General features: G+C 47.6%; 7 protein-coding genes across 7 annotated transcripts; 2 read left to right on the top strand and 5 right to left on the bottom strand.

Moving 5' to 3' along the window:
• Positions 1-2,908: 2,908 nt before the first annotated feature.
• Positions 2,909-3,435, bottom strand: GGS25DRAFT_124873 (uncharacterized protein). The gene has a single exon (XM_049256170.1). It carries the CDS (start codon positions 3,285-3,287, stop codon positions 2,997-2,999), a length of 291 nt encoding a protein of 96 aa, XP_049120140.1. The 5' UTR covers positions 3,288-3,435; the 3' UTR covers positions 2,909-2,996.
• A 3,079-nt stretch (positions 3,436-6,514) lies between these two features.
• GGS25DRAFT_475951 (kynureninase) lies at positions 6,515-8,770 on the bottom strand. Its single transcript, XM_049259754.1, has 3 exons — positions 8,300-8,770; positions 7,828-8,189; positions 6,515-7,772 (listed from the first exon to the last, which is right to left on the bottom strand). Exons 1-3 carry the CDS (start codon positions 8,457-8,459, stop codon positions 6,855-6,857), a joined length of 1,440 nt encoding a protein of 479 aa, XP_049120139.1. The 5' UTR covers positions 8,460-8,770; the 3' UTR covers positions 6,515-6,854.
• Positions 8,771-14,104: 5,334 nt separating this feature from the next.
• Positions 14,105-18,117, top strand: GGS25DRAFT_475938 (NAD-specific glutamate dehydrogenase; the record flags this gene model as incomplete). Its single annotated transcript, XM_049259753.1, has 4 exons — positions 14,105-14,372; positions 14,726-15,006; positions 15,057-17,973; positions 18,033-18,117. Coding segments are annotated over exons 1-4 (3,245 nt in total), but the record flags the coding sequence as incomplete, so codon positions are not given.
• Positions 18,118-18,644: 527 nt separating this feature from the next.
• GGS25DRAFT_529226 (uncharacterized protein) lies at positions 18,645-20,675 on the bottom strand. Its single transcript, XM_049265262.1, has one exon. It carries the CDS (start codon positions 20,308-20,310, stop codon positions 18,994-18,996), a length of 1,317 nt encoding a protein of 438 aa, XP_049120137.1. The 5' UTR covers positions 20,311-20,675; the 3' UTR covers positions 18,645-18,993.
• A 75-nt stretch (positions 20,676-20,750) lies between these two features.
• Positions 20,751-23,312, bottom strand: GGS25DRAFT_124654 (peptidase M16 inactive domain-containing protein). The gene is made up of 2 exons (XM_049256167.1): positions 23,019-23,312; positions 20,751-22,949 (listed from the first exon to the last, which is right to left on the bottom strand). The coding sequence occupies exons 1-2, from the start codon at positions 23,145-23,147 to the stop codon at positions 21,348-21,350; spliced, it is 1,731 nt and encodes a 576-aa protein (XP_049120136.1). The 5' UTR covers positions 23,148-23,312; the 3' UTR covers positions 20,751-21,347.
• Position 23,313: 1 nt separating this feature from the next.
• On the top strand, positions 23,314-24,785 carry GGS25DRAFT_124715 (putative S-adenosylmethionine-dependent methyltransferase of the seven beta-strand family). Its single transcript, XM_049256169.1, has 2 exons — positions 23,314-23,629; positions 23,722-24,785. The coding sequence occupies exons 1-2, from the start codon at positions 23,550-23,552 to the stop codon at positions 24,497-24,499; spliced, it is 858 nt and encodes a 285-aa protein (XP_049120135.1). The 5' UTR covers positions 23,314-23,549; the 3' UTR covers positions 24,500-24,785.
• On the bottom strand, positions 24,785-27,515 carry GGS25DRAFT_124658 (armadillo-type protein). Its single transcript, XM_049256168.1, has 8 exons — positions 27,265-27,515; positions 27,102-27,207; positions 26,893-27,044; positions 26,343-26,834; positions 26,027-26,286; positions 25,874-25,974; positions 25,479-25,816; positions 24,785-25,424 (listed from the first exon to the last, which is right to left on the bottom strand). The coding sequence occupies exons 1-8, from the start codon at positions 27,328-27,330 to the stop codon at positions 25,071-25,073; spliced, it is 1,869 nt and encodes a 622-aa protein (XP_049120134.1). The 5' UTR covers positions 27,331-27,515; the 3' UTR covers positions 24,785-25,070.
• Between the last annotated feature and the right edge of the window lie 241 nt (positions 27,516-27,756).

Here is a 27,756-nt window from a genome sequence, read left to right as displayed (position 1 = left end):
TACTTTACCACATACTAACTATACTTTCTGCTACTACTACACTATAGTTAAACTACTACCATACAAATTGATGTATGTAAGGTTTGACGGGTAATGCCTGTCACTTGTTCAAACCTACTAATATAGGCAAGGCACCCTAGGTAGTAGGTAGGGTAGGTAAGTCTGGTAAGGTACTACGGTTGGTGCCTTTTGACGAGCGAGCCTCGTATCAAGATAACCATGCCATACAGATACATCTATGGATATTATTAACGTTAGGTATCTTGTCGTAGGGAGAGGCGGGATAGGCTAGACCATACTATCGGGGCCACCGTATCATTCCAAATGGTCTCGAGCTTAAGAGGCTGACCAGTCAGATCGAGTATTGCTGTTATCTCTTGTGTAACTTGTGCGGGTCTTCCTCCTATCCCAGTATCTTTTTGAATGGGTTCTTGCCCATAACACTGGCAACAAAAAGAAACAAAAGGCAAGTTGAACTTAGAACGCCCCCCTGATGCATGTCGCCGAGGTACATCCGCTAAGCACAGCTGGGGAAAAAAACGCCTAACTAGTATCCTGATGGATCGAGTATAGGTACATGTACTCCATATACAGAATGTACCCGGAATTGGCAGGTGGTTGTTTGCGGATTGCTACGTTGTATCATGAATGCTCGCCTACCTGTCTCTCGACATCCAATAACATTGTGTCAGATTCAACAATAATCATAACTTCATAAGAATCACACAGATTGGCTGGTGAGAACATGCATGTAATAATACATATGCAAACAAGGGTACATATGTACTGTATATGTAATTGATGTATGTGCATGTAAGAGGGAGGGACGCCGAGGGACATCGGCGGATGCCTACATGGTGTCATGGTAGGCATTGGTAGCCTACATACCTTAGCAGGGATAAGAGCTGCATAGAAGCTGAAATCGAAGGGTTAGAAGGATCATAAATCTGTTGGCTTCAATTAAGCTTCAAAGCCAAGCTGAAAATGTCACTTTATCGGTTGGATGGTGGTGGTATCAAGCTTCTGCCCAGACGGATAGCAGGATAGCCTTGCCTAGGCCGATTCTTGGTCTTTCGTTTCCAATTCCAAATTTTTAAATCGCTCTTCGGTCGTCCCAGCATTCCAAGACCGGCAAGAATTGCCACCCCGACACCAACATGAATCAAGAGATGCAACGAGATCTAGAATTCCGTACCGAGGTATCAGCATCCATGATACCTACCTAGCTGATCAGGATCATCAGTTTGAAGCGAAGCGGGTCGCAGTCTGTGCTACGACCTGCTATGTGTAGTATGTATGTATTCGGCAGCTCTGTCCGGATTAGTATCACTTATATGTGGGTATTTTCACGGTATATCCTCCCTTAGACTACCTAGTTCCCGCGTACTTACCAGTCTTACCTAGGTAGTCAGGTAGCGTACGAGAAATCGAGCACGCAATTCTGATCCATATGATATTTCGATTCAATTGACGCTATCAACGTCACTAAGTACTAGATTACTAGGTAGGTAGGTAGTGGTACTAACATAGGACCGAGTATAAAACTTTGCAATTGAATAATCGTATGATGAAATTAAATCTGAAAGAGATTGATATGTATCATGCAATGTGCACGAGTTCAAATGGTTCAAATGTTCCAAGAACTTGCAACTTGAACATTCAACTTTTGAAGTTACAGTACTAATCCTGTTATGTGATACCTACGGAGTATCTAGTAGATGTATGTAGTTGTAGTTGTAGTTGTACCAATCGTTTGGCTCTCGTGTTGTGCAACCTTCAGAATAGGGCAAAGGAGGATTTATTAGCGCAAACCTAAATGGGCTACCCTTGTATGTACCTATACTACGTAGTTGTACTGATAACGGACATTGATCTGTCTCCCTTACGTACATCAGATTGTCCAAGTTTAGACGAACTTTTTAACATTGAATGTTATGTGTGTGGCACAACTGAGGCGGAACATGCGGGTTGCTTCATAATCATTCGTCGTATCGACTTACACCGAGAGAGAGAATTCGGAAACATTGCCGAGCCGCAGTTAGTTAATTAAAGAGCGATACTATTTCAGTAGGAGGAACTCTATATTTTAGTTATCTGGTTGGCTCGGCTAGTCTTAAAAGCTATAACCACCTAATCCATCTTGCATTACCCAACTTCTCGGGACTTTTATAATCATTTTCTCCAAGTGTCGGCGTTCGGGTTACTCCGATGAAAACTATATAGTTATATATCAATGATGTACTGTACATATGTGAGTGGGATAAAGTGTGTCACGTGTCCACCTTCTACAACGAGCTTGAACAATATTTTAGAATGCCCAGGTGGTTGTTACATCGCTCACGCTTTACATCACTACAGTCAAAACCAATTTATTCTCCATAAAACTAAAGCCCAGATACGATGAAAATCACTGTGGTAACCGAGCTAAGTTCTCACTTGCTATTAAATCCAATAGTACACATATGTACTTTCGAGCATGGCCGATTAAAGCGAGACAAAAGATTCCATACATGGAGTGGTAGTAGTCGCTACTTCGTCAATGGTGACAATGCCCATTCCACGGCCCTCGCCTCCCCACGAAGTTAAAGTTACCACAACGAAGTGGCCCCAGGTGCCAACTCGTAGCATTTCTCCGTCGGGATCCTCTCGCCCTGGTCCCACTAGATCGGATCAAGCAGTTAGTTAGTAGTACGAACCAAGTTTTGCCCGTCCAGGCACCATCATCAGCAGGCCAGAATTTCAGGCGTGAACCTACGTGTTCGTGGACGCAGCCGTCGAGCCAGCGCCATCTGTCCGTCGTCGAGTACTGCGCGTACGACATGTTGGTGGAAGCATCGAAGCACCATTTGGTGCTGGTCTCGCTCCCGAGCTTGCTTCCGCTGCAAAAGATACTCCAGATGGTCTGCGGTCCAGACGCGTACCCCGGATGGTGTTGCTAATGATTTTGTGTCTGAATTTAGTGCATTGCTCTTTGGCTAGCGACCTGCCTAGCTGGCCTAGCTAGGTAGTGGAGGATAAGGTCGAATCGGAATGGCAAAACTGACTATGTAAGACGAATCTATGAGGGAAAACATCTTCCGCGGATCCCCATCCACCACAAATGCGCGGTAAAAGTCATAGGCTCTCTGCGCTGTCTCTTCCGTGGTCACGGAGGGGTCTGGTTGACAGAGCTCTGGCGGCGATTTCAAGCTGCATAGATTGTCTCTCGCGAAGAGTCCAAATGGAAATGGGGCCGCAAGACCAACGGTGGGCGCCAGGGCGGCAACAAGCGATACTAGGAAGTGCATTCTGACAGCTACTACAGACAATGGCAGTGTTAAAATTTTACGATAGATGCTCTTGCATCCGGTGGAATACACCTTGACTTTATAGCTATGGTAAGCAAAGACCCTGCATGGGGGCAAGCTGTCGTTCTTAAATTAAGGCGCGGGGAAATACGCAATCCAAGATCTCAAGAGAGCATACGTTCATTTAGCCGCCTCAGTATCAATTTACGCAGATCGTCCGAATGAAACCATGGTCGTGATAAGAAAGGGTAAGTGACTGGTTATAGGAAATGCCTTAAGGTGGATAAAGTCTACTGTTTAAGGAGACCAATCAGAATTGCCGGACAAACCCTGGGCATAGTCGGCCAAGCTATCAAATAGTCCATTTCGCGGACGTCCATCGCCACTACATAACGACCCTTTAGGGCCATAGATATTATACATAATATGAATGATATGATAGAGAAGGAGAGAAATCGCTTGAATCATTGAATAGGATGATGAAATGGGTGGCTTGCATTATGATGTCACTGTATAATTATAATTGTTATAATTGTTATAATTGATGTCTTGTCCCTTGAACCTGGTAGCCCCTTTCTGCTCCTTCTGTTAGAGGCTTACCTAGAGCCGTGTCCACCGTGGAAACAAGGATTATGCGACCAGTAATACCACCAGTAATACCATGCCTACCTCCCAACCTGCCTAGATAAGTTGCACAAGCTGAACCGAGCCGGGCTGTCCTAGCATTTTCTCGTAATACTTTGCCCCTATCAGTAAGTCTTTCTTCAGTATAATATAAGTCTTTCAGACTCGATCTATTATACTCCGAGCTCTTGTATTTTCTCTCATGCTCATGAAATCAAGTAACGATTCCCTGTTAAACCAGAGCAGTGATCCTTCTCAGCTTTTCAGCTGACGGTTCCTAACCCCCTGGAAGTTGGTTTAAAATTGATTAGAATCTATCCAAGACTTGGTGATCGGCAATGTTCTCATATATAGTACCTTTAGATCATCCGTGATGCTATTAGCGATAGAGCCTTGCATGCATTAAAGCAACGCGACCTTATAATTCTATGAAATAGGGGTTAGATGACCAAGATGGCCTCTTATGGTATCATTCTTCTCACTGAGGATAATGAGAGACGTGCTCAAATGCTCATGATAAATGGTAAGAATTTCAATTGATTCTGAAAACTCTCTGGAGAGGATTTTCTACTTGAACTCGTCAGCCTTCATTCTTTTTCAATCTCATTTTTACAACTCCACGTTTCATATAGCCTCTAACAAATTACATAGTTAGGGATAACCCAGGTAGCCTCTAGTCGTCTGTCGGCAACGCCATCGATGCGATCGACGCTTATTCATATTAATACCCACCTAGTAAATGTATCGGGGAAGAATGCCGTCCGGCATAGCTCATATACAGACGACATTGCCGTTAGTACGGGAGCGGGCCGAGCTTTGACAAAAAAGGGGGAAGGGGGGCGAACGCACCCGACGGGACGGATCAGTCGGGGTTTGCTGAAAATTACTCTAGAGCAAACAAACAATCTTCATGAAACTTCCTTCAGTAAATAACTAAGCTAGGGTATCGATGTTCGGCCCTGTGGAGATACCCATGCCAGGTTCTCATGGATGACTTTTGTTGCGATTGGATTATACAGTTACTGACAAGTCAAGTTGGCTGAAGTTGTTTCCTTGATTATACGCTCTATCCCTAGGTAGACTCAACAACGTCTAACCCTACTCTGCTTCCAACTCATCGCTCATGTAAAGTAGGTAATACGTACATACCTATAATAGAATCTGGATACCTAGCTGGTGGCTATAGGTGAAATCCACTTACCGGGCCTCCCCTTTTGGCATCAAAAGCAAACTGGCAGCGAAAGGGGAGTACGTACGTACCTATGTAGATAATTACATATATAACTGAATATTCATCTCAAATATAAATACCTACTGCAAACCTCCTACAAAGTCTCTTCTGCTCTCTAACCACACTCATTTATCAACCGACTCTCTCTTACTCCCATCCAGATAATTCATACCTGTCACTATCTCCTCGTTCTATATCCTACAACACTAGACAGAACATACATACACTCACTCACTCACGATGCACTCCAAGATCCTCATCCTCACGGCCCTAGCCGCCGTATCCTCCGCCCTCCCTGGCGCACAATCATACTCGGCCATACCCTTTACACCGACCACCACACCCTCTCCATCAACCCAAGCCCCACCAAGCAACACCGCCACCGCGGACCCCAACGCGAGCAACAGCTGGCATCACCCCACCGTCCCGGGCAGCTACGCCACAACGACGACCATCACGCAAAACGAGCCGCACAGCACCCACAGCACCCACGCCCCCTACGTTCCCCACAGCACCTACGCCCCTCACCCTACCGGGTCCATCGGAGCCGGCGCAGGGGCAAGTACCGGGACAGGCAGCCCGCACACCCCCCACGATCCCCACAGCACCTACGCCCCCCATCCAGCCGGGGCCGTCGGAGCAACTGGAGGAGCACACTCAGGGGCAGCCCCAACCGGAACCGGGACAGACAGCCCGCACGCGCCCCCGCCGCCTCCTCCCCCAACCACGCTCTCCACCAGGACGTACCACTACCCCACGCTCAGCCAACACCACCATCATCATCCGTCCGCTTTGGCTTCATCGTCTTCGTCTTCTACGCATCACCACTATTTCCAGACTTTGACGAACTGGTAAGGGGCGCGTGGTGTGCTGTGCCTCTGTCTGCGAAAAAAGAGAGATATGAGCATAAGTATGTATGTAGGTATGTATGTATTATTACGGGGCGAGGATGGGGGAAAAGGGGGGAAGAGAGAGGGAGAGGGAGAGGGAGAGGGAGAGGGAGAGGGAGAGGGAGAGGGAGAGGGAGAGGGAGAGGGAGAGGGAGAGGGAGAGGGAGAGGGAGAAAGGCTGCTGGCCGCTGGCAGGAAACATTGAAGCAAGAAATAAATTCAAGTACTAGGTACCTACCTACTTACCTAACGTTAGGTTAGTAGTAGGACCCGGTGCTATGCTTGTTCTTTTCTTATGGGGATGATCATCACAGCGCAACATGAAAGCTGCAGGATGGCTTCTGGGTTTTGCTTCCTGGCTACCTACTAGGTAGGTAATCAGATGAGCATTCTAGATTATGGTCTGTGTTCTAGGCAGGGAAAAACGAATTAGGGGGGGATGAGGGGTGGACAAGATGATCAAGATACATTTCATGTAAATATTTACTCAGCCATTTTTTCTATTCTATACACGAAGTACATATATATTTATATGCTATTCTGCACGAAGGTAATCCTTTCTGACCTCATTTGGCCAGGATTGTTATATGATGGCACAAGCGATTGATATGGTTAGAGATGTATAACCGCGAGTAGTGAATCATGAATCATATATCATGTCAGCTAGCAACTGAAGAGACAACAATATCCAAGTAGCTATCTAACCTGATCTATTTTCTATCCGACATTCGATCATACACTATTTACAAACTGATATGATTTAGTCTGGCGTTAAGACATAGATGGTATCGGTAATCGACGTGGACAAGACATAACTTGGGCTTACTTCTGAACTGCTAGCAACGCTGACTCAAAGACCTCGGCGAACGTGACACAGTCTGCGAAAGAGTTGTATAAGGGTGCCGGAGCGACGCGGATTACGTTCGGCTGTCTTTCATCCACGATGACGCCATTCTCTTCGAGATGTTTCATTACAGAGTTCAGAATATTATCTGCCGCCAGCAATAGACTTAATTGGGCACCACGTTGACTTGGGTCAGATGGCGTGATAATTCTAAAGAGCTTCTTCGCGTCTTCGGAAAGGATGGAAAGGCACTGCTCGAGGAAGGCCGTGAGCTTTAGGGATTTCTCACGAAGTGGCTGGACACCACCTGCTAGTTCAAAGACCTCTAAAGACGCGCTGAGGCTTGTAATGTCAAGAATGCTGGGGTTGCTTAGCTGGAACCCAGCAGCCCCTTTCACGGGATGAAATTTAGTAGCCATTTGGAAGCGGATTGCTTTGTCGTTTCCCCACCAACCGGAGAGACGGTTGCCGTAGCCCCTCTCGGGCTCTTCATCGGTGATAGCCGTAGTCACTAAGCTTTTTCGGGAATTGATAAACATGCCGCCTATGCAGCCCGGCCCGCCATTGAGGTACTTGTATGTACACCATGCGGCTGCATCTACGTCCCAGTCGTGCAGATGGAGAGGAACGTTACCCACTGCGTGTGCCAAGTCCCAGATAATGGTGATTTCGTGCTTGTGAGCGAACGCGGTAATGGTTGGGATATCAAATAGCTGGCCAGTGTAGTACTGAATACCAGGTAGCAAGATCAAGGCCGTGTCAGACGCATGTTTGGAGATCACTGACTGGATGTCGTAGGTAGTGATCAGAGCATCATCTGAGTAAGGCGACTCTATAGTCACCATGGACGTATCAGGGTTGAGGCCATGATGACGAATCTGGCTCAATACAGCGAACTATCACGTCTTAGCGAACACACACTTCTACGTCGTCATGCGGGCCATCCCTTACATGATCGCTTGGGAACGCCTTGGCCTCAAGAATGATCTTGTGCTTTCCTTTGGGGTCCGGATGGTAGAGGGCAGACATCAGCAGATGTAGATTTGCGGTCAAGGTTTGCATGACAGCTACCTCAGACTCGTCTGCTCCTACGATGGGGGCCATCAATTTGGCGGCTCGGGCATCCGCGTCGAGCCATGTCGGTAGAGGGGAATCGTCAAGTGGCTTGAAGTGCCCCTGGACACCTTGAGTGGACCAGGTTTGAAGATACTGGTTAATGCGAGTTGCCGTCCTTTTGGGTTGTAGCCCAAGGGAGTTCCCGCACATGTATGTGCAAGATGTTGTATGATCGACTTGGGTAGGATCGATATGATCTACGGAAGTTCATTATGAGCAAGTGTTTTTTTCTTGTCTTTATTTGTTTAATTTTTCATATTCGTCTGTCTCGATTATACCCAAGACCGAAAAAGGCAGTTCAGTTTACCTTGTTGCTGCGGTTCCTGCTGGAGAGTTTTCCGTTTGATATCCTCTTTGGTAGGGATATGGAACTCGCCCCTCAAGTGATGGAGACCATCTTCCCCATCCAGGATCTTAGCCTGAGCACGAATATTCGAAAAGCGAGATTGGTCGGGAGAGGAGGTCATTCTAAGGTGTAGTAAAGGTAGGTGGTACGTAGAGATTGATGAGCCTCTGGTGGTTTCTGGCGGTACAGTGATGGTGGTATGTAGGTAGTATAGGTAGTATAGGTAGTAAGTAGTTGTTGACTAAAATACTAGAATGTTGCTATTACGTATCGCGTAGGCCGTTTCCCACTCAATAAGATCAAGGAAGAATGGTTGTGTTGTGTTATTGGGTCGTTATTGGATGTGAAGAGTGATGAGTTGCTTCTCGGCAAGTCTTGTCCGACGTAGTTAACTTCTTTCTTTCTTTCTTCTTTTTCTTTTTTCTTTTTTCTTTTTTCTTTCCATTGTATTATTAACCCAGTACTACATACCTACAGTACATATGTAGTACTAACTAACCTAGTACTATTATGTAGTGTAGTAAACTTTGATAAACCCCGCGATCCACCCCACCCCCTTGCTCTTGCGTGTGCGGCATAAGAAAGTTTGATGCCGAATAAAGTAGGTGGGGCATCATTTTTTAATAAGGCGGGATTGCGGTTGATCGATGCAAGTAATTACGTAGTTACAGTATTTATTACCTACCCTAGGTACAATACCCTAACCTAGGTATCTACCCTGTTATTACATACCCTTCCTTACCCTTCCTTACCCTACACATGTAAAGGTTAGGTATGTACTGCATGGAACTGACGCCGTCACGGTTATGTTGTGAACACGGTTTGAACATTTACTATATGTGCTATACTACTACATAGTAGTATGTAATCATACATATAGTAAATGTCGAACTTGAAGTAATAACCGAGCCTTTTAGTCATAATCCATCTAAAACTACAAATCAATCCTACATCTTTACGAGATGGAAACCGAATCATGTTAATGATGTCCCGAGAACAATACACTACCCTCATGTCGTACAAATTGCCCGACAAGCTTCGTCAAGCTTTTTCTTGGAGATCGGGATAGATTACTCTCGGGCCTTGGAGGGGCACGAGCATTGGGGATGGTGACAGTGTATGGATCACCTCTGCAATGCAACGACGGCATGAACTCTTTTTAGTCAGTCCACAGGAGAATGAATTACGACAGCTTTGCGGTTAAGGAGACAAATTATATATCCGAATTTGTAGCTGAGGTTCCTTTGTGATCAGTTATAGTATACCTAGTACCGAGTATTAGATGTATACAGTGGATTCATAGTAAGTACCTACATACTATATACTTAACACACTACTTACTGTTAATTGGAGTTAATATTCTATTGCGTGGCCTTCTCCATCGCTCGGCAAATTTAGTGGTGCTGGACAGAAGATCGTGGCACCCCTTTTGATGAACGCCGGTACAGCGGTTCCAACCTTGGCTGCAAAGCACGGCCCGTTCCTGAAATTGATGAATGCCACATGCGCCGAGCTATGGATTGTCATTCATTCCGGAGGCACAATTGAATGTTGGGGCAAAACCTGCCGAACCGCCTTTGAATTGGAAATCAGTGTATACTAACCTAACCTAGGTAGATTTGTATATACGTAGGCGTGTGTGTATATTATTTCGGATATCACGCCCATTCGTATTGATAAAGGCCCCATAACTCCTCCACACCAACAATCTCAAGTCGTGGCGGTGCTTATCTTGAATCCAGGGGAACGATACCATATGTGCCAATAACAGCAGGCTAGTACGCATGCGTAAAATTGTTGGCAGATAGGGCGAAAACGTGGAAAGCGTGGATGTTTAAAAATAGACCTTAGTACATAGTCTGGACCGTATTCATCGATCGATGAAGGTTTCAATGTTTGGGTGATGCTAACCTTATGTACATACATGTAGGTAGATACTAGGTACTGAATGTAGATGTACTACTAGTAGTATGTATTGATGACAGAAGCATGTCTAGTATGCACCGTAATAGTGCTTAGTATTAAAACGGACACGCCTTCTCCGTATTGTTGTGGGACTCTACAGTGATTTCTTTCGGATTTTATCCCTATGATAGCTTTGTGAGATATATTCTTCCTGGGATGGCGGCAGAATCACCCGACATGGAGTTGCTTACATCGTGGGAATCGAGCCAACGAACGAACGAATTGTGAACACAACTCCCTATCCTAGACGACGGCGATGGCAACAGATGATTGTCCCTGCAGTGTCACCCAGCGCAGGAATAGTAAATAGAAAAAAAAAAACTGTAGCTGTCCACAGGTCTCCGCAATAAAAAAGGAGATAACATGGTCTTCTCTACATCTTTACCGGTTCTCATGACGTTGGTTTCGGAGAAGATGTCGCCATGAAAACCGAATAACTTCCCAAGTGGAATTTATATGCGCGCTGGACCAGTGACCTCGCGACAAGTTTAGTAATGAGAAAGAGAACCCTGGGGATTGTCAACATGCACCGGCAGGCCAAGAGAGGGTTGCTGAGCTATCACGCGGGCGACAGAATCGTTTGGCGTCAAATCGGCTGACCTCGTGCTTCTTCATTGGGCTCGATAGACGCTGCTATCAAGTAATATGGGGGTAATAGAAAAGCAACATCGCAGGACTTTTACGTTGTGGTTCCTTGAAGACGCTGGCGAAATCGCGGGGCAGGTGGACCTATATTAAGTCACCCGAGAGGTGCAGAGCCCGGGGCTGCCGCACTATGCCTCATAGAGTCATGGTAAGAACACTGGAAGCTGGAGCACTGAGCTTGGGTACGTAAGGTCTTTACAAGGATTTCCAAGACTTTACGTACAAACTTACGAAGTATCCAAGTATCTATTGTACTATTGATGCATATAACTATGTATATGCCTTCAATTTCGTATATAAAATACATGCGTTGTTCTATGAAGTACTATTAGTATCACGGTATTACGGAAGTTGAAGGTATTCAAGTATGTACATACACAAGTCTGATATGCAAGTATAATGTAATGTATACTACCTACGTAGGGAGGTATGTGTGTTTGTAGTACTTGTAGTAGTATGTAGTTACATTGTAGTAGACGAAATATAAAAATACAAGCCTAGAAAACGGTAGACCGACGGCCCGTACATATCCAGGGATCTCTATGGATCTTGAATTGTTCGCTCAACTTCCTGAATTATCGTGGGCCAATTCCGTATCGACAACCTTTCACCATTTCTGAAACCAATAGCGATAGATATGGCAACATGCATTGACTCATTGGATATGAGAGTTGCGCAACGGCCGCCATCGGTCTCGTTAACAAGCGGTAAAGACACGATACACCGTCTTCTCTCCTATTGAGATTCTATTGAGTCTAGGTCTGCGCTAGTTGAACAGCGAGACGTCCTCCCTACATGGCTGCCTGCCTCATGACATATATGTATGTACTAGATAGGTATTGTATGTTTACAGATGTTCAAGTTGTCAACCCCTTTTTTGGTTAACGGATCTTTCATTCGTTCTGAACGTTTCACCTTGAAGATAACGGTCGGAGGTGAGCTGGCAACTGATAGACGAGATCAACGTAGATAGTAGGACGACAAGACACTAATAACGCCTTATCCTAGACCCCCATTCCCAACAACCGAGTGTTTTGCATATTACCTTGGCTTCCTGGAGAAAGGGAATAAAAGCGAAGATCATACCTATATGGTATTTTGATGCATTTTCATGTACACATGTAGGTAATTAGATAATAGTAGATAATAGACAGGTACAGCTGAACTTGTATTCCATCCCGTATTGTAAGCGTGAGGCGATACGATACTACTAGGTAGGTAACTACTAGGTATTAGGTCAAACAAAAATACATACAAGTTAACTAACTACTACAAAACCCACTCAGCCTCGAATAGCCGTCGGTATATGATACGGTCAATACTACTATAGTACGTAGGTACAAGTACATAGTAACTAGTTAGCTAAATACTTAGATACATGCCTAGATTCGTTCAAGTTTGTAAAATTCATACCATTGTACCGTTGGATCGCATGAAAGATCCATTACGATCCACTAAACCCCGGTCCAAAGACGACATGTGATGCTGATGCCCTTATTCAACAAGTTCTAGGCACAAGGTCACGATGGCTTCAATTTTAATTCTTTCTCTCTGTTTTCCTCCCCTTTCTGGCTGCTCCCTGGCTCAGGTAACTCCTGTCACCGCAAGTATACAAGTATCATTGCCATACACTTCAAGGCCAACCGGTACCCCGGAGCGTACGGATTTTCAGGTACCCAGACTATTGAGCCAATCGCAGCATCGCCCACAGCCCGTTCCAGTTAGCTGCAGAATTAGCCTCCCCTTGTGTTCCCTTTGCGTTCACCGTGATGAAAAAAGAATCTTCGATTAGGATTCTTCTGCTTCTTCCATGCCCCGGTACTATGTACCGCCCGTATCTACACTGAAGAGAAAAAAAAATATTGTACAAGATTTTCTTACTGTTCCAGGATTATACATGATTATTCAGTATTTTTGGGATTATTCTGGGTCCGCATGTATGTATTTTTGGTACTGTATCGATGTACCCGTTATGCCCCAGACTTTACAGGGATTTACGTCGCCGGCGTTAGAACTGGAGCTGGAGCTGGCATGTACATACAACTTGGAATACATACATACATATACAGTGCAGTACATACTTAGCAGTAGCACAATTGTAAAAAAAAAAACGTCCATGCTTTTTGATGTGTAATAGTGGTCAACGGTTTGTTTTCCAGGTTTTTTTTGTCGTACATTATATAAGAAGCCACCGGCTCCCCTTTCCTGGGGTTCACGATCATCGTCAACTGGCATCAAGCTACCAACTACATACTATAGTTACCTACTATAGTTATTATGGACGAAACAAACGAACGATATCTCAATTCTATCTGAATCGTACCTTTTGGCTTAAGTTACCTATATATAGGTCTTGCCCATACATCTTCCTTATCCTTATCTTGTGGGTTCAATTCTTCGGAGTCGCCTAACCTCCCAGCTGGCAGCTACATCACTACCTAGTACCTACTACCCAGTAGCATTGCCCAGTAGCAGTACATACATACCATTGATAGTACCTACCTCTTCGCCCCATTCTTATCATTGCCCACCGTCATCATCGTATTGATATCAATCTACAATCTGCAATCTATTACAACTCTACAAAATTCAAATTCAAAATTCAAAATTCAATATCCTATTTCCTACGCATGACTCGACTCATCAAATTTATTCCTCTTTATCTATCTACCGAGTCTACCGAGATACAATAAGGCAAAACTGTGTTTAATTTGAAGTTGAAGTTCTTTCAAATTTACTACTCACTATCACCACTATCACCATTAGAAAGCAACCCTTTTAGAAACCCCTAATTGGAACTTGTCGAGGTTCTTGCATCGTCTTGCATCATCTTTATTAAGGTATGTACCATCTGTACCATCTTCTTTCTCGCACCTTATTTTACTCTTTGCAATAGCCAATCAATCTGCCACTACTATACACACCCATACACCTACACCATCTACACTATCACGCCCCCTTCTTTCTCTCCATGTATTATCCCTTTCCGATAGCAACCTAACTAACGCGAGGGTAGATCTTGCATTTCACTCCTTTAAGTTGACCAGTCTCCATTTAGCTTAATTGTGGATCTGTGTATCTCCTGAGTTAAAGTCCCGGAGAGACATCCTTCAAACACTATTTTCGGTACGTCTCTTTGTCCTTCAGCCTGTTTCTGTTATTAGTTTCCTTATCAGGAGGAGCGCCAACATCCAACATCATATCAACTCAACTCAACGCTACCCGAATCATCCAGCGGTGAAGGAGATCCCATTATGCTCCTTGTCAGCTCCTAGTCACTTTCTAGTCAAGTGCAGTTTTGAGACACGATAACGGCACTCGTATTTCCATTTCCATTTTCAATATTATGCTCAGCCCGCCGTTCCCCCGGTCTGCAGGTGCTTTATGTTCCCCTGAAGCGTAATATGGGTTCCAAAAATTCCCGGTACCCATCTTCTCTTCATTTATCTTATACCGCGGTAACCTCATACTGCTACTGACTCGTTGTGCCTTCATATCGATCCCTGGGGTAGTTCCCAATACCTAACAGAGACAGATTGCCTTCATCCTTCACAATGACGCCTTCCGTGCTGCCTCATATTTGTCTATATATGAGGCATCATCCCTTTCCCCAGACCTCTATATCTTGCCCTATCTTCTATTGTGGTGTCTCTTAACTTTGCTGTATACCCTTTGCCAACCTTATCTCCCACCTTGCTTCAAGGCAACTCTATTTCGTGTCTTCATCATGGTGGTTAAGATGTTGACAATTCAGACAACTGACCTGCCTCTGGATAGGTTTCCTGAATATACTGACCCCTTTGAGCCCCTTGAGGTTTTCGAACCCAAAGCTCAGATCATGACGACCAACGGGACAGCCCCTGAGCATACCCCAGCCAGCAAGCTGTTGGAAAAGGTTCAGAATGGCGATGAGCCTTCCCGGCACCCTTCGCCTCAACCCACACACTTCTCAGTGCCTTTGGGGAGTCTTCGTGCCAATGGACATAAGGTCCTGCGTTCTGCTACTGTAGGATATATCGCACCTGAGTTCAAGGGAAGAGATGAACAGATACAACAAGGTAAGTTTGGCAGTCCTTACAACGCCCTCGGCTATTCTAATTTGGGATAGTGAAAAATATCATCCTCAAGCAAAAGTGGATCCCTGAGTCGCATCTTGATGACCAAGTTTCGTGGTTCTACAATGAGCTCGGCATTGACGATGTTTACTTCCAAATGGAGAGTGCTGATGTTATTGCCACTCACATCACCTCCATGTACGCTGCCAAGGTTGCTGCATACGCTCGTGTAGACAAGCGCGAGGAGATCCGCCTAGACATGGAGGCCACTGACCACGCTATCTACATTGACACCAGCGAACCCGGTCAAAGCTCTCTACATGGCCCACGCTTCGAGAACAGATTAGAGGAAAAGTACCTCGATAACGCGGACCCCAGCAAGCGATTCCGGGTTGAAACCTTCCGCTCACCAGGAACGATATCGAATGATCCTTCATCTAAGGCTTCGCTACGATGTTATTTCGTATATCAGTGCCTGTTTGTAGATCCTAACCCGGAGCCGGGCGAGACACGCCTTGAGATCATCAGTGATCGAATGTTCCTGACCAAGGCAACTAAGAATACCAAGCAGATCTATGATGATATCATCAAACTTGCCGTAAACAGGACCGGACCTGTTATTGAAGTCTTCGATATCGAGGGTTCTGAGGAGAAGCGCCTCGTCATGGCCTTCCGCTCGCGTACCGCCAGAGGTATCTTCAGTGCCTTGAGCGACCTTTACCACTACTATGGTGTAACGAGTACCAGGAAGTACGTGGAGCAGTTCTCCAATGGCATCACAGTTATGAGTATCTACTTGAAGCCGGCGGCAAACCTAGACACTCCGCCTATGCCTATCGAGCAGTCTATCCACCAAATCACCAAGGAGATCTCTCTCCTATACTGCATACCCCAAAACAAACTCCACGCTTTGTTTGCATCTGGTTCTTTGAGTCTGCAAGAGACCGTCTATGGCCACTGTGTCTGGGTTTTCGTCCAACACTTCTTGAACCGCCTCGGGACGGAATACGTATCTATCAAGCAAGCCTTAGACTCGGGGAACCCGGCGCATGTGGAGATCTTGTCTAAGCTAAAGCGTCGGCTCCGCACTGAGACGTTCACTCCGGATTACATCTTGGAAATCATCTCATCATATCCCAGTTTAGTGCGGTTATTATACGCCGCATTCGCCAGCATTCATTTGAGCGTTGGCCCTGGCTTTGAGAAAAGCATTATCGCTCCCACTCCGACGGTTGAGGTGCTCTCGGATGCTAGGCTCAAGGAGGCCATCACCCAGGAAGTTTCCAACGAACACGAGGAGATGGTAATGACAGCCTTCCGCATATTCAACAATGCCGTTATGAAGACCAACTACTTCACCCCTACCAAGGTTGCCCTCAGTTTCCGCTTAGATCCATCATTCCTACCGGAGATCGAATATCCTAGACGCTTATATGGTATGTTCCTTGTCATAAGCGCAGAGGCCCGTGGCTTCCACCTACGCTTCAAGGATGTTGCCCGAGGTGGTATTCGAATTGTCAAGTCTCGCAGCAAAGAAGCTTATAGCATAAATGCTAGGAGCCTTTTCGACGAGAACTACGCGCTTGCCAGTACCCAGCAGCGCAAAAACAAGGACATCCCGGAAGGTGGCTCGAAGGGCGTGGTCCTTCTCGATGCCAAGTCACAGGACCGCGCTCGGGAAGCTTTTGAGAAGTACATCGATAGTATCTTGGACCTTCTTCTTCCCGCCAAAACCCCTGGTATCAAGAACCCCATTGTGGATCTTTACAAGAAGGAAGAAATCTTGTTTTTGGGTCCCGACGAGAACACGGCCGATCTTGTGGATTGGGCTACCGAACACGCTCGCGCCCGAGGTGCGCCATGGTGGAAATCATTCTTTACCGGCAAGTCGCCTAAGCTTGGCGGTATTCCTCACGACGAGTATGGCATGACAACATTGTCCGTGCGAGAGTATGTCAAGGGAATCTACCGCAAGCTGAACCTGGACCCATCCAATGTGAGGAAAATGCAAACCGGAGGTCCAGATGGCGACCTTGGAAGCAACGAGATTCTTCTAAGCAACGAGAAGTACACATCCATAGTCGATGGATCCGGTGTTCTGGTTGACCCCAATGGTATCGACAAGGAGGAATTGATTCGGCTTGCCAAGAAGCGTGTCATGATCTCCCAGTTCGACCTATCCAAACTGTCCAAGGACGGATATAGGGTTTTGTGTGACGACAGCAATGTCACACTGCCGACTGGCGAAGTGGTTCCCAACGGCACGCCCTTCCGCAACTTCTATCACCTCAGGGATTCTGGCATCACAGACTGCTTTGTCCCTTGCGGTGGTCGTCCCGAGTCGATTGATCTTTCCACTGTTTCCAAGTTGATCAAGGATGGCAAGGCGACTATACCTTACATGGTCGAAGGAGCTAACTTGTTCATCACTCAAGATGCCAAGTTGCGCCTCGAGAAGGCCGGCTGTGTTCTCTTCAAGGATGCATCCGCCAACAAGGGTGGTGTGACTTCATCGTCTCTGGAAGTTCTCGCCTCGCTCAGCTTCGATGACCAAGGGTTCGTCGAGAACATGTGCCACAACGCCAAAGGCGAGGCGCCACAGTTCTACAAGGACTATGTTAAGCATGTGCAAGAAAAGATTCAGGAGAACGCTAGGCTCGAGTTTGAGGCAATCTGGCGAGAACATGAGCAGAGCGGCGTGCCACGCTCTGTGCTTTCCGATACGCTCTCCGTTGCCATCACGACACTAGACGAAGAACTACAGAAGTCGGACCTATGGGCCAACCCGAAGATTCGCAAGTCGACCCTCGCGGATGCTCTGCCCAACCTACTCATTGAGAAGGTTGGCCTGGACACGATCATCAGCCGCGTGCCCGACTCGTACCTCCGCGCCATCTTTGGAAGCTACCTCGCGTCTCGTTTCGTGTATGAATTTGGCAGCAGCCCTAGCCAGTTTGCTTTCTATGATTTGTAAGTTGCCAGTCTATCCTTCATATTTTTTTCGATCTTGAACTAACTTCCTCGTGTAGCATGTCCAAGAGGATGTCCAAAATTGAATAATTGATAGCGTATTATACACTCCGTAGAAAGGACCAGCAAAAAAAAGGGGGGGGGGGGGGGGGAGAAAAAGAAAGGGTTTTGGGTTTACGGGGAATAAAAAAAAAGTGATCATTTTTGCATACTTTCATTTTATTATCTTCTACAAGTTGGAAGCGATGATTTCGAAAAAAAAAAAAGGTATATGATACTACAAAACAGCGCAGTCACACCAACTGTGGATTGAGGACGTAACAAGTCTGAGAAGAGGAGAGTGGGAAATGACGAATTACGATGTTCCTTTTCTTCACTCATTATACGGCGTCTGGGTGGGAAGAACGAAAGTATTAATAGATAGGTTCAGGCTTGGTCATTCACCTATTGACTACAAAAAGCATTTCGTTATTCTTTTTTATGAAAAGACGCATTCATATATTTGATCTCGTATTCAACTGGCGTGGAATCTTTATTATTGACATATGCTGTACACTCACACTCCTTCAATAATACCAAGACTGATCGATCTTTCATATGATTGGCCTAGACGGTGCCATCCTTCCTAATTCGGGCATATATAGCTTGGCGTACTTCAGTTGGGGATGTGACGGAGATTTTACCTGGATAGCTACTCTTTCTCCCAGGGACATTTGATGAACTGGCGACTTGGCGTTGATGGCGTAACTTATTTGCCTACTCTCACAAAATTCCTATGAAGAGAGAAACAAAAGAAGTCTTGAGTTCCAACAAACCTTTTTCTTTTCCGCCGAAGCGAATATAAGACTCAAAACATATTCTATTACCAATGTTCTCTGAAATCACTGACAAACAAATTGACTCATTTACCAAGCTAGCCATCAGCAACGCCCCAGATCTCATTGGGGAAAAGGGGGTAGGCTAAGCGAGAGAAGAGAAAGGAGAGAACAAGCTTATGATTCCCCTTACAACCAGCCTACTTCAAGTAGACTTTACGTCCCGTGTCTGTAGTACCATCTCCTCCTCCTTCCCCTTCCTCATTTTCCCCGCCTCACAACACCTCCCCACCCCCCTCTTCCGCCACACCACCACCACCACAAACCCAAGCACCAGAACTACTACCAGCAGCGCCGCCACAGCAACGACCCCCAGCAATCCAGTAGCCGCGCACCGCGACGACGACGACGACGACGACACAAGCATAGCTCTGCCACCAGCCAGCGGCAGCGGCAGCGGCAGTATCTCCGCCCTCCTCGCCACCCCCGCCCCTGACGTAGCCGTAGCTGCTACCACTTTCCCATCCCCATCCCCATCCCCACCACCACCATTCTGCTGTCGTGTCACTGTTGCTGTTTCCGTCGTCGTCGTAGCAGCAGCAGCAGCAGCAGCAGCATCAGTACCAGCATCCACCGTCAACGCAAGCGGAAACACCTTCCTATAAACCACCGCCGCGAGCGCCGGGTCCGTCTCCCCCGGCACATCCACGCTCCACGTGTACGCCTCGCGCGACGCGTCCGTGTACGGCGGGTCCCACGACATCCAGATCTGGGTGTCGGGGCCCGTGAGGGTGCTGCGGCACAGGCGCTGCGGGGGTTCTCCTGCTTTTCTCTTACCGTTGGCGGCGGCGGTAGTGGTAGTGCTGGCCGTAGCGCAGCTCCAATCGCCCGGGGGACAGCACCACGCCTGCGGGTACGTTTTCCCGCCACCGCCGCTGCCGCTGCCGCTGCTACTACTCTCGGTGACGGCAGTCGCGCACGCCGTGGTCCACCCCCTCAGACACTCGCTCCCGGGGAACGCGGCCGTCGAGACGTCGCCCACCACCACCACCTGCGCCGTGCCGCCCCCCCCCCCCTCCCCGTCGTCGTCGTCGGGCCCCACGCCGCGCAGCACGCCCTCCTCGTTGTCGAAGACGCTGAAGTAGTTCGGGGGCCAGCAGTCCGCGTTGTAGCCGACGGCCGTGACGGTGCGGACGGTGCTGCCGGCGGTCCACAGGGCCGTGGTCGTCTGCACGGCGAGGCACGCCTGGCTTTGCAGGAGGTGCGGCCAGTGCGCCGAGGTGGCGCGCGAGAAGGTGAGCTGGGATACGTGCGGGCAGAAGACGGAGAGGGAGCAGGAGGGGGGCATGGCGGTGTTGTCGGTGTTTTGGTTGCTGTCGGAGTCATCGCTGTTGCTGTCGCTATTGCTGTTGTGGTGTTGGGGTTGGGGGGGTGCGAAGGGGGTTGTTTGGGGCGGCAGGGTGATTGTCTGGGTCGTCTGACGGCCGTCGCTGCCCCGGGTTGTTCTGAGGATGTCTGTCATTGGCTTTAGCTTTACCTACCTAGGTGCTTGGCTTTATTGTCGTCTTGGGTATTCGGGTTTACCCCCTATATCCTCTAATCTACCTATGCTTTCTGATAAGCTTGGCAAAAAGGAATAGTGTGAGCCGAGGTGACCGTGAGCCTCCATTAAAGGGGGCAATTATACTCGACACCTAGCGACAGCCCAACGCCCAACTTACTCCCATTATCTGGTGGCATAGACAATACACCGCCTAACGTAAGCCCCTATCCGATTCGTATATATATACTTCCCCTGGTGCGACAGCTTAGCAAACACAAACCACATTATTTCGCGAATCTGGTGGCACATCAGATATCGAGCAAGATTCGGCAATGCCTTCTACGTACCTTGGATGCCTGCCTAGATAACCATGTAACGATACTTGATCTCCCTACGTTGTAGACGAGTAGAAATGTGACTCTGGATACTGAATATACCTAGTATATATCTACATATTTACAGTACCTACTACTACCTATCTACCTTGTAGTATGTAGCTCACCGCATGAATATAGAACGTGGCGACGTAATAAGCAGTGCTTCGTTGTGGTGGACTCGAACCTGGGTTTGTCCTACATCCTCGAGGTATTCCTTTCCACTTCCTTATGTACGGACATACCAACCTAGTAGGTACCTGACTTTTCGACACCCGAGGTAGAACGGACCCTCATTTGGCTCGCTACACTCGACACTAGAGCTTACGCGGTGCTCAAGGGGATGGCGTATATCCTCCACTGAAGATTAGCCGGCCTGAATTCGACGCAGTGTTCCCATTTCCGAATCCGAGTATAATAGAAAACCTCGATTACTCAGCTATGCTCGTTAATCGATCCTTGGTCCTTATCATGTAGAATCCGACTTTTTTCTAAAATCATTATTGTACACCATTATACATCCGTTGAGGTGCGCCTAGAGGCGAGAACGCGTAGGAGCCGAGATCGTGTAAGTCATACTAGCATGGTTCCAAGTGACCACCAGGAGCCCTGTCATCCGAATATGTTTGGGCCTCTCATCATCTAACGTCTGCCCAAGCCCCATTTGTAGATCCGGTCCTGAATCTCTTCCCAGGTCATCGACTTGGCGGTGTTGGAGAAGTCTTGTGCTTCTTGTATTACCACCGTTGGAGAACCGCTTCCCTTGCCTGGATTCTGCACCAATCCCCCCACGACTTTCTTCGCTACCCGACGCAGGTCCCCGATACTTAGTGACTGGATCTTGTAGCACATCTGTTGAACGGGGACTTTGCGGCCATGTACCTGCACTTGTCTGCCGAGATCTTCTAACTCGACCATTCGGCTTTCGAGGTTCATCAGCAGACTAGAGCGTAGCTGGTTCTTGGCGCGGTTAACTTCCACTTGGTTGAGAGCAGCGAAGCCGGTATCTATGGTAAGTGCTCTCAGTTGTTGACACATCGTATCGAGCATTTGCTGCGTGTGCGAAGGTGCACACTGGGCAGAGATGCCGAACAGTCCAGAATCGGTGTATGAATGGTTGAAGGCGACACAAGATTCAACCCAAGCATGTTGGTTAAGCACGTTAGTATAGAGTCTTGAATACATGCCTTTGCCAGGCCCTCCAGCCGAGAAGGATCCACCGCCACCCAGGAGAGTGTTGAGGGTCGCCAACGCATAAATATCGTCTGACGATATGGGTAATCCCTCGAAGGCGAGGTGAATATGAGTGAATGCTTGCTGATGTGGGCTGGTGATAGTTTGTCGTGGAAGAGAGACAAAACCACCCGTATAATGCGCGGGCTTGGAAATTTCTTCGGGGGTGGGTGGGATTGCTGGTGTACTAAGGACGGAAGCATTGCGGCTTGCAGAAGTAGAGAGATTCTTGAAAAGGGGTATCTTGGACAATATGCTAGACGATGTCGATGAAGAAGAGGAGGCGAAAGAAGATTTTGACGAGTCAGTCTGACCAGACGATAGCGAATCCAATGATGTTTCCGACCCAGACTTTGACAAATTAGGTAGCTCAGCTCCCTTCATGTCGCCAAAGAAGTCGGTCGCTAATTGCACCGCCTCGGAGTGTGGTATACCGGCAAATGCAACAACAGTTCTCTCAGGACGGTAGAATGTGTCTCTATATGCTCGGATGACTGAACTGTTGATCGCCGGTATTCTCTCTCTGGGGCACAACAGGGGGTTACCAATGGTATTACCCTTGAACGCCGCCATATGTACCAACTCGGGTAGGATAAGTTCCGGATTCTTCCATATCTCATTGATCTCGTATTCGGCCGTCATAAGCTCACTGGCCACTTCCTCCTCCGTAATTTGAGGATTTTGAATGGTGTCGGCAAGAAGCTCCGTTGCTAACGGAACAGCAGAGTTGAAGGTGGCAGCTTGGTACATCATCGATTCTCTCGACGACATGCACTGTACATTGCCTCCTAGGGATTCTACCGTATCTTGTATCTCTGCAGGTGTTCGGGTGTACGTAGAATGAAAGGCCAGTCGGTCAACTATGTGGCTTACTCCGCTCACGTAGGCGTTCTCGTATCTCGACCCGCCCGCAATATACACGCCCACTCCAGCGAAGGATCCAGGGAGAGCCTCCGAAGCCACACGGATGCCATTTGGTAACGTCGTGATTCGGTCAAGCTCTGTGGGTTCCTTGTAGCAGTTAGCCTCTACCTGGTCAAACCTAGGATGCAAAGGGAATGAGTAACAAGTCTACAATACCTTTGGAGTTGGCACTTGGACAGTGGCCAAAGTACGACGAGTCTCAATGGGCCGGAATGCCCTGGCGGATGCTCGCACAGGAGAGGCAATGCCTCTTGTTAAGCGTTTAGACGAGCAGGCGCGAAACATGGTATGAGCATCTGAACTTGAGTTTTGCGACTTGCGATTTGCGATTTGCGATTTGCAATTTGCAATTATTAGCGACAAACAGAAAATGGATAGACAACAAGTTAAAAAGTGACGACAGAAAAGTCTATGGGAAAGGCGCTTATCGGTTATCGGTCTTATCAGCCTCCGACTTCAGTGGCGGGCAGTTTATAACGTCCACACCTAAAGGTACACGGCAGCTGCTACTGGCGCAAGATGTTTTTGACTAGGCCGTTATTATTCACACCGCTTACTTCTTTTGTCGTTCTGTCGATTTCTGCCCAGGATGCCCAGGATGCCCCTCCATAACTTCCTTCCTTTGAAGCTGATAGCGATTGCGACACGATAATGCCAAGGAAAGACTGAACATTGAAACAATGAACAATGACTTGTAATCCTCAAGAGTCCGCCGAAATGTCCAAGCCAACCCACCTCAAGCCCTCGGCGCTGGGCACCAAAGAATAGTATGAGCTTCTTCAACCATAAACACTTTATCACATACACACACATACACACACATACTCCCAGACGCATAAATTAACATCCCAATATATAGCTGGGACAACCTCTACGAGTCCGAGCTCTCCAACCACGCCGACGACCCCTCCAACACCGGCACCGTCTGGTTCGACGACTCGGACGCCGAGACCAAGCTCATCGAATTCCTCTCATCCTCCTCCGCCGACCTGCACCTCTCCCAAGAAACCACCTCCTTCCTCGACCTCGGCACCGGCAATGGCTCCCTGCTTTTCGCGCTGCGGGACTCCGACTGGAAGGGCCGCATGCTCGGCGTAGACTACTCGGCCCAGAGCGTGCAGTTCGCGCGGCGCATTGCCGAGTCGCGCTCCTCTTCCTCCTCCTCCTCCAACTCCGACTCCGACTCCGATTCCCGCGAAGAGCCAATCACTTTCCTGGAGCACGACATTCTCAGCTCCCCATCCGCGCTCCTCACAGGCGCCCAATCCAACGGGTGGGACGTAGTTCTCGACAAGGGAACCTTCGACGCAATCTCGCTATCCTCCACCATCGACCCCGCGACCGGCCTACGCATCAATGAATCCTACAAGTCCAGAATAACGCCCTTGGTCCGTGAGAACGGGATCTTCCTCGTGACGAGCTGTAATTGGACTGAGGAGGAGCTACGGGTTTGGTTCGAAGGGGAGGTTAGGGTTGAGGAGGAGGAGGAGGAGGAGAAGAAGAACGGCAGTAATAGAGGGGGGTGGAAATTTGTGGAGGTTGGCAGGGTAGCCTATCCCAGTTTCAGCTTCGGCGGCGTCAAGGGGCAGACTATTAGTAGTCTATGCTTCAGGAAAGTGAGGATCTCCACAAGTTGACGCTTCTCGGCCATGAGAATATAGACTTAATATACCTGGGTACCTATATATCATCCTCTACTTTGGCACAACAGGCACAAATCTAGGTTGACAAAGAAGTTTAGATTCCCCAGCAATGAAATAGACAAAAGTATACTAACAGTAGATAATCATGTCACCGTCTTGTCAGTCTTAATTGAAAATCTATTAAAATTCATCATAGGGTGTCTTTTTTTGGTTCTTTTAATCTTACACACCCGGCAGCACTACCGGAACAATCATCATCTTTTCCGGCTTCTCAGGCTCGGTCATTCACCTAATAGAAGCCTGCACGACTTGGAAGCCCAATGGGGATCCAGTGCCACGCATGAATACGAACCCCTTAAAAATGCATGACAACCGTGTGCTGTGCCTACCCCATACGTCTTTGTATTACTCTTAAGGATCCTCAATAACTAGGCTCTGGAGGACCTCTGTTGATACGGACTGACGACTGGACATTTTCGGGATGGCTATCTCGCGAGAGACTGCAGCTAGAACGCTCTAATACATAGCCGCATGTTATGAAGATTTCTCTTCAGTTTCCTCCTATCTACGGCGACGTGTTCATGGGCTCACCACCCATTCCGGGAATGCCTGCTACTGCTGTCGTTGCAAAATAACGCACGTCAACGTCATCGTCCTTCTGTAACTTCTCTAAGCTGGGGAAGATACGCTGCTGGATGAGCTCGGAAGCGTGAGGGGATGGTGTAGTACTCGTCGTCCCGGCCTTCTCCAAGCTATAGATAGTGCCTTCGTCAGGAAGACGTTTTAAGACGTCGATAAGTACAGCATACGTCTTCGCCACGTTGAAACGGATGTTCGGAATCTCATCATCGACGAGCTTTTCCAGCATAGGAAGAATGGATTTTCCAATGACATCTAGGCTGACAACAGTAGCCAAAGTCTATAACAAATTAGTAACCGTACCAAGCCATTTTCACATAACAAGCCCACTTACAGATATCGCGAAGCAAGTCGTCATTCGATATAGATAGTTCGGGTGGGAGCCCATAGCCATCACTTTTGGAATGATCGCTTCGCTTGCCCACTCAACTCCAAATACTTCAGTAAGCTTCTTCAGATTGTGAGTCGCCGCTTCGCGAATGGAGAAGACAGTATCTCCTAGCCATCCCATGCACAACGAACTCAACTTTTCATCGAAGAACTTGACACCCAGTTGGCTAGCAAGGAGCGGGATATATTCGATTATAGCGAGTCTCACTCTCCATTGCTTATCTTCTGCAAGCTGCACGATCGCGGGTAAAAGGGACTGTGAGAGTAAATCGATACCGATGACTAAAAGCCATTAGCATGATGGACTTTCTAAGGTCCGATAAGAATAAGGATAATTACCTTGGTTGACCAGCTCGAGCTTGGAGATAATGTGGAGGCGGACTTCGGGGAATTCATCCTTCAACATCTGCAAGAACATAGGAAGAAGGTGATCAATGGTCCTGGAACATGTCAGTAACTGGAATTTTGGTAACTCGAGGCAGTTTAACCCACTCTTGCTTGCCCAGGATTGGCGCAAGACCGCTGATCTGAGTGCCGAGAGCAGCGCGAACATGCTGGGAGGTATCAGAGACAAGGTCCTCGATGGGACTCATAATGTCATTGAGAAGTGTAGTCCTATCAAGCAGGCCGCAGAAGCCGGGGATCTGGCCGGCGATAGCGGTTCGAACTTCGGCTTCATTGTCTTTCAACAACTTGACAAATGCAGGCACTAGATCTCGCGAGACCACCTCTTCGTCTACAGCTTTTGCAATCTGTCACTCATCGTTAGCCAGAGCTATGCCAAAGACATCATATCGACGGTTTGTACCTTCTCAAATCTATCGGCAATCATGTATCGGACCCTCCAGCTCTTATCTTCTATTAGGTTTCGCAACGATGTGAGCAAGACACCGTGGCTACCCTGTTGTTCTTTGGGGACCACTTCAGCAATGGAGATAAGGATTTCTACCGTCAGTAATCGCACGCTGTCCTGATCGTCTTGCGCAAGATGCTGGAAGAGGGGTATCATTTCGTCGACGACGATAGCCGCGGGCATTTCCTTCACGAATTTGGCCATGTGAGTAGCAGACTGTCTCCGAACCATGGGCGTCTCATCGTGAACCAGAAGACCAAACTGCTGGCGAAGTTGCTCCTGAACTGGAGGAGATACCTTGCTGTACGGACTTGTGTAGAGGCCGCATCCTGAAACTTTGGAAGTGAACCAGTCTGCCTTGGAAAGTCGGTTGGTTAATGGGATGAAATATTCTTCGACTTGCTGTGGAGAAAGCTCGATGCAGATCTTGTTCAGGGACTCGACAGCCTACATTATATGATTAGTGAATGATAAACAGGGAATATAGTTGGCTGGTTTGACGAACCTTATCCCGGACGACGGGCTCTTCGATGGCTGCTAGGTTCTCGAGGGGGGAGAGAAGGACATGGCCATATTGAGGGCCACCGACGTATTCGATGAAGCTGCCCAGCTCTTCGCTTAGAGCAACGAGGACCTCATCCTCATCTTCGACCGACTCTAATGCCGATGTTAAATATTGTTCTGGCTCATACGTATGGAAGGGGGGGGTCTAACCATCTAAAAAGGGAATGAGTTCATCACGGGTGCGCTCGGCACCTAGAGCTAGCGCAATTGTCGAGAGACGATGGATGGCATTTAGTCGGAGAAGAACATCGTCGTGCTAGCGAAAAGTGTCAGTAGTTGTGGTTCATGATTTTATTTCGAGATACCGCCTTACCTTCAATTCGTCAATGAGAACAGCGATGGGGTAAAGCTCATCGTTCGCATTTGGCGCGTCAGCCATGATGAGGTACTAGGTATAGTTGATTATGTTATGCAGTTGTAGGTATTGAGAGTTGTCGAAGAGGGTTGAATGTAGAAAGTAAAGGCCTTGGCTGGGTGCGCTGCTGATCGCGTGGGTGGTTTTAGTTATTCTGGTGGTTCTGGTGGAGTGATGCAATGAGTTAGGTCGATGTCGGGTCAATTTGGCGACTGGCAAGAGAGTAGGGACCGGACTGAGATCGACGTTGCTCGTAACTCCAACACCAAGAAGAAGAAAAAACAAATGCTTTGACGCGCAGGAGGGTAGAGGTAAAGATTTTTTTAATCTCACGTATCTAAATAGGGGGTTTGTGTTCGCCTTTTAAGTCTGGTCTTTGATTCTTCCAAACTAGATTATCGAGGGGTATCATCAAGAAGTCGCTTGGTCGGGTGGATTGTGTTGTGGTCA

The sequence above is a fragment of the Hypoxylon fragiforme genome (genome assembly GCF_022984875.1).
Source record: "Hypoxylon fragiforme strain CBS 206.31 chromosome Unknown GGS25scaffold_2, whole genome shotgun sequence".
NCBI lineage: Eukaryota > Fungi > Ascomycota > Sordariomycetes > Xylariales > Hypoxylaceae > Hypoxylon > Hypoxylon fragiforme.
This window is presented reverse-complemented; position numbering and strand designations above follow the sequence as displayed.

Coding starts and splice junctions, on each gene's coding strand:
- GGS25DRAFT_124873 (XM_049256170.1), bottom strand. CDS start 3,287: ATGCACTTCCTAGTATCGCTTGTTGCCGCCCTGGCGCCCACCGTTGGT.
- GGS25DRAFT_475951 (XM_049259754.1), bottom strand. CDS start 8,459: ATGACCTCCTCTCCCGACCAATCTCGCTTTTCGAATATTCGTGCTCAG. Junction 8,190..8,299: donor GCAGGAACCGCAGCAACAAG/GTAAACTGAACT, acceptor GAACTTCCGTAG/ATCATATCGATCCTACCCAA. Junction 7,773..7,827: donor AGGCGTTCCCAAGCGATCAT/GTAAGGGATGGC, acceptor AAGACGTGATAG/TTCGCTGTATTGAGCCAGAT.
- GGS25DRAFT_529226 (XM_049265262.1), bottom strand. CDS start 20,310: ATGACAGACATCCTCAGAACAACCCGGGGCAGCGACGGCCGTCAGACG.
- GGS25DRAFT_124654 (XM_049256167.1), bottom strand. CDS start 23,147: ATGTTTCGCGCCTGCTCGTCTAAACGCTTAACAAGAGGCATTGCCTCT. Junction 22,950..23,018: donor TCCAAGTGCCAACTCCAAAG/GTATTGTAGACT, acceptor AACTGCTACAAG/GAACCCACAGAGCTTGACCG.
- GGS25DRAFT_124715 (XM_049256169.1), top strand. CDS start 23,550: ATGACTTGTAATCCTCAAGAGTCCGCCGAAATGTCCAAGCCAACCCAC. Junction 23,630..23,721: donor GCGCTGGGCACCAAAGAATA/GTATGAGCTTCT, acceptor CCCAATATATAG/CTGGGACAACCTCTACGAGT.
- GGS25DRAFT_124658 (XM_049256168.1), bottom strand. CDS start 27,330: ATGGCTGACGCGCCAAATGCGAACGATGAGCTTTACCCCATCGCTGTT. Junction 27,208..27,264: donor TTCTCATTGACGAATTGAAG/GTAAGGCGGTAT, acceptor ACTTTTCGCTAG/CACGACGATGTTCTTCTCCG. Junction 26,287..26,342: donor TTGCCGATAGATTTGAGAAG/GTACAAACCGTC, acceptor GATGAGTGACAG/ATTGCAAAAGCTGTAGACGA.